Genomic DNA, 4,866 nt, shown 5'->3' with positions numbered 1-4,866 from the left:
CTAAAATAATTAACTTCTGAGTTTAAATGCAAAGTACTTAGCAGTACGAAATATCATTTTGACAAAGATTGCAACTCTTGTTCTAGGGTGGTGCCTAAGGGTTACCAGCATATCCTGGCCTTAGCATTTGCAGTAAAGGAGATCAATGAAAACCATCACATCTTACCAAATGTCACCTTGGGCTTCCACATCTATGACAGCTATGTCAATGCAAGGAAGACCTGTCATGCCACAATGCTACTTTTATCCACACTGGAGAAATTTGTCCCCAACTATATATGTGATATGCAGAATAATCTGACAGCTGTCATTGGGGGACTTGACACTGAAACTTCCCTTCATATGTCAACTATCTTGCATCTCTATAAGATTCCACAGGTAGGGCACTTCTGTCTGTATTATTTGAATCCAATACCATTTTCATACTTCCTTGGTCTTTCCAGATTTTGTTATGTGTGGGTTGGAACCAGAAGGGGGTGCACTAGAAATGGATGGGTGGCCCTTCCTTCCTTCCTCTTCTCATTGTTCCAAGACTAAGAAAACCCTCATAAATAAGGATGGGGAATGAAATGATTGTCACATGATAGTCACAAAGTATAACTGAGATTCATAATGACACAAACCAGACTACTTGTCTGATTCAGTGTAACACATCTTCTGATGTCCCTTTATTAATTGGTTTATGGTGAATACCAGCTGATTTCCTATAGCCCCTTTTAAGGGATAATTATTCATAGGATATGATGCCACTTTTGATATGTTAAAATAAGAATTTCCAACCTAGCATTTATTTCTCCAATCTCTCCTTAGCTCACATATGGCCCTGCTCCAGTGATGAATGATCAAACCCCAGGATTTTCCTTCTACCAGATGGCCCCCCAGGAACACCACCAATTTGCAGGAATTCTCTCTTTGCTTCTGCATTTCAGATGGACATGGATTGGGGTCCTTGTGATGGATAATGACAATGGAGAAAGATTTGTGCACACTGTACTCCCAATGTTTGCAGAGAGTGGTATTTGCTTTGCCTTTCAAGAAAAAATTCCAACAATTAGTTTTGCCACTGCAACTGATGACATGATTCAAGTAGGGGCAAAATTGCATGATGAAATAATGAGCAGCAAAGCTAACGTAGTGCTGGTCTATGGAGAATCTTATGCAATGATATTTTTAAGATGGCTTCCCTATCTAAAAAACATAGTGCCTGTGACAATGAATATAAAAGGTAAAGTGTGGATCACAACAGCCCAGGTGTTATTCACTTCATATAGCTTTCAAAGGAATTGGGATTTAGATGTGTTCCAAGGCACTATATCTTTTGCAATTCATTTGCAAGAACTAGAAGGTTTTCATCAATATGTTAAGAGCAGAAATCCATCCATTACAGAGGGAGATGGTTTTCTCAGAGACTTCTGGCAACAGGCCTTTGGCTGTCAATTCCCAAATTCCATGGCTGGCAAGGTGCAGTGGAATATTTGCACTGGAGAAGAAAAGCTGGAGAGCCTTCCTGGGGATTTTTTTGAAATGAGTATGACAGGCCCCAGCTATAGCATCTACAATGCTGTTTATGCCGTGGCCCATGCTTTGCATGTGTTGACCTCCTCTAACTTCAGAAGAATGGTTCACAAAAAGAGACAGAAGGATTGGAACCAACAGTTTTGGAAGGTAATGGGCAGAGGTTTCTCACCTTGCATAGCACCTTGGAATAATGTTTTTTCCTCCAAAAACTGGGGTTCCTCACTGCTATGCTCTTTGCTGCCTGGATTTACAACTTTCTGCATGGTGTGAGAAAGAGGAAACCAGTGTTGTAGCTATACTTTTCAGTTAGTATGAAATATTGAATCGCTTGCAAATTTTAGCTAAACAATGATGGTACTACACAGATTAAAGGGGAATAGGTCAATGAGCTTATTCCAGCAGAAAATGTCCATGGTGGGGGGTGGGGCTGTGAGATCCCACACAATCAATTCAGATGCGGCTCCAATTCCAGCCAGGAAGCAGTGATGGCAGCCAGAGGCATCTGCATCACTCTCCTAGCATCCCCTATTCCACAAATGCTTCATCAGATCAAGTGATCCCGCACTGCTCCTGAGAGGTAGGACACTGACAAAAACAACAAGAAAGCAGTATTTATTGGAAAATACACCATATCAAGCTCCGTCACCATCTTTCATTGACTCTGGGCTCCATTCAACATTAAATGAGAAAGGTTTTCCTGTGTGTTAACATAGGAACAAGTTTCACCATCTCTACAATAGATCTTTGTTTGAAAGATCAAAAGTCAGTCTTCACTAAATTCCTTCCTTTGTTTTGTTTTGTTTTTCAATCTAGCTCCACCGCTTTTTGAGAAGTATCACATTTAACAACACTGCAGGAAATGAGGTCTCCTTCAACCAGTATGGAGAGGTACTAAGTGGCTTGGATATTATCAACTGGATTATTTCCTCCAACCAATCCTTTCATAGAGTGAGAATTGGAAGAATGGACCCAAAGGCTTCTGCAGATCGTGCATTTACCCTTGATGAAGATGCCATAACATGGCACAGCTGGTTTAACCAAGTAGGCTCCAAGTATCTCCTGTTTCAAATGAGTTCCAGTATTGAATGAGCACGGGGGATCGGTCCAGATTTCTAAAACTGCTTTCCTTTGAAAATCATATACACCCACTGAAGTGTGTGCACTTGGTTATACAGTGATCTGCCCAAACACCTCCATATCGGTGAAAAATAGAGGGTGTTTATACTGGCTTTCAGTGAACAGCAATGCTTTCTCTAGTCCGTAAAAATATCTTCTATATCATACCAAATAGTTTCTCCCTCTTCCTACACAAAGGTACCCAGAACCAGAAAGATTTCCTAATAATTATTCTTTTTATCAACATTATGCTCTTTCATTATGGTTCAGGTTCAGCCTCATTCCGTATGTACTGTGAGTTGCCAACCTGGATCTAACAAGAAAGTGAAGGAAGGGGAGCCTTTTTGTTGCTACGATTGCATCCCATGCCCAGATGGGAAGATTTCAAATAGGGAGGGTAAGCAATAGACACAGACGGCAGGATCCACTTGCCATTACTTGCCCTCACCTCCAAATGAAATAAATGCAAGCAGTGTAAGTTTGCTTAAGTTATTCTGGATCAAACACAAAGGCTGCTGTGTTCTGTTTTCCAGAGGAATGTTTAGAATGTTATTGAGATGTTATCAAAACATTTATGCCACATTTAGCCCCAAATGGATGACCACATCATTTTCAATGCAGCATTCCTATTTCCACTCTGATGATACTTTATATCCATCGAACAACTTTATAGTATCAACACTGACAGTTTCACTGGATTTTAATGGATACGTGAAATGAGAGCAATTATGGCATGCTGTTGAAATTAATGGCAATAAACATCTTTCTTTCTCCAGATATGAATGACTGTAATAAATGCTCAGATGAAAACTATCCTAGCAAGAGGCAAGATACATGCATTCCCAAGGATATAAGCTTCTTGTCTTATGAAGAGTCTTTAGGCATTAGTTTAGCCTTCCTTTCTCTTTCCTTTGCTTTAATCACAGCACTGGTGCTGGGAATATTTCTGAAGAACCACAAGACTCCCATCGTCAAAGCCAACAACCGAAACCTCACCTACACTCTCCTCATCTCCCTACAGCTCTGCTTTCTTTGTGCTTTATTATTCATTGGCCAACCAGAGAATGCAACATGTCTCCTCCGACAAACTGCTTTCGGTATTATCTTCTCAGTAGCTGTTTCTTGTGTGCTAGCAAAGACTATCACAGTGGTTTTGGCTTTCATGGCCACCAAACCAGGTTCCAGGATGAGGAAGTGGGTGGGGAAAAGACTGGCCTACTCCATTGTTCTTTCCTGTTCCCTTATTCAAACAGGCATTTGTATTGTGTGGCTGGCAACCTCTCCCCCATTCCTAGACGTTGACATGCACTCACTGACTGATAAAATTATACTAGAATGTAATGAGGGGTCTGTGACCATGTTTTACTGTGTCCTCATCTACATGGGCTTCCTGGCAATTGTAAGTTTGATTGTGGCTTTCCTTGCCAGGAAGTTGCCAGACAGTTTCAATGAAGCCAAGTTCATCACTTTCAGCATGTTGGTCTTTTGTAGCGTTTGGTTATCTTTTGTTCCTAGTTACTTGAGCACTAAAGGGAAATATATGGTAGCCGTGGAGATCTTCTCTGTCTTAGCTTCTAGTGCTGGGTTATTTGGTTGTATTTTTTCCCCAAAGTGTTATATTCTTTTGTTGCAGCCTCAGCTGAACAACAAGGAACAGCTTATCAGAAGAAAAGAATGAAGTTATTATTGTGAGTTCTTTGTTATGGAATGTTGATTTATGCTGATGTGTTTTATGCATGTTTGCGTACAGCACAATATTTGTAGTTCCCTTTTATTCAGCAGCTTAACGAAAATTTTATCTACAAGACTTCAGTCTCTCCCAGTTGAGGAATGTGTTTGGAGAGCAGAATCAAGTCTACAGTCCTTCTTATTCCGTGCAAACAGAAAACAAGTCATAGTGGAAGATGCCAAAGAGCCATCTACTCCAAGTCAAAAAAAAAAAAGTAGGAAGAGGAGCATGTCAAATGCTGCCCACTCCAGTACATCACCTTTGGCTCACTGGAGTCCTCCTTGATTTTAAATTATTGTATGTTCATTGGGGAGCCTTTTCATGTCATGATACACTAGTTGCCTCTCTTACTATAAAGCTTATGGTGCATTGTATGAACCTGAGAGGGTGGGGCTTAGCAGTGTGATTCAGCTTCCTCTTCTATATTTGTTCACATGTGAGTGGGGATGTCAAAGCAATCTACTGAATTCTCAAGTGTATAGCCTTCCTCCCACTTATTCAAC

The 4,866-nt window shown here is 40.6% G+C and overlaps 1 protein-coding gene across 1 annotated transcript; it reads left to right on the top strand.

The window, feature by feature from the left end:
• Positions 1-1,077: 1,077 nt before the first annotated feature.
• LOC309354749 (vomeronasal type-2 receptor 26-like) lies at positions 1,078-4,312 on the top strand (the record flags this gene model as incomplete). Its single annotated transcript, XM_081885020.1, has 4 exons — positions 1,078-1,665; positions 2,332-2,559; positions 2,905-3,031; positions 3,411-4,312. The coding sequence occupies 4 exons, from the start codon at positions 1,078-1,080 to the stop codon at positions 4,310-4,312; spliced, it is 1,845 nt and encodes a 614-aa protein (XP_081741146.1).
• Positions 4,313-4,866: the final 554 nt, after the last annotated feature.

This window comes from Podarcis melisellensis, assembly GCF_964234715.1.
Source record: "Podarcis melisellensis genome assembly, chromosome: 13".
NCBI lineage: Eukaryota > Metazoa > Chordata > Lepidosauria > Squamata > Lacertidae > Podarcis > Podarcis melisellensis.
The sequence above is the reverse complement of the archived record's forward strand: the minus strand, read 5'-3'. Positions and strand labels throughout refer to the sequence as shown.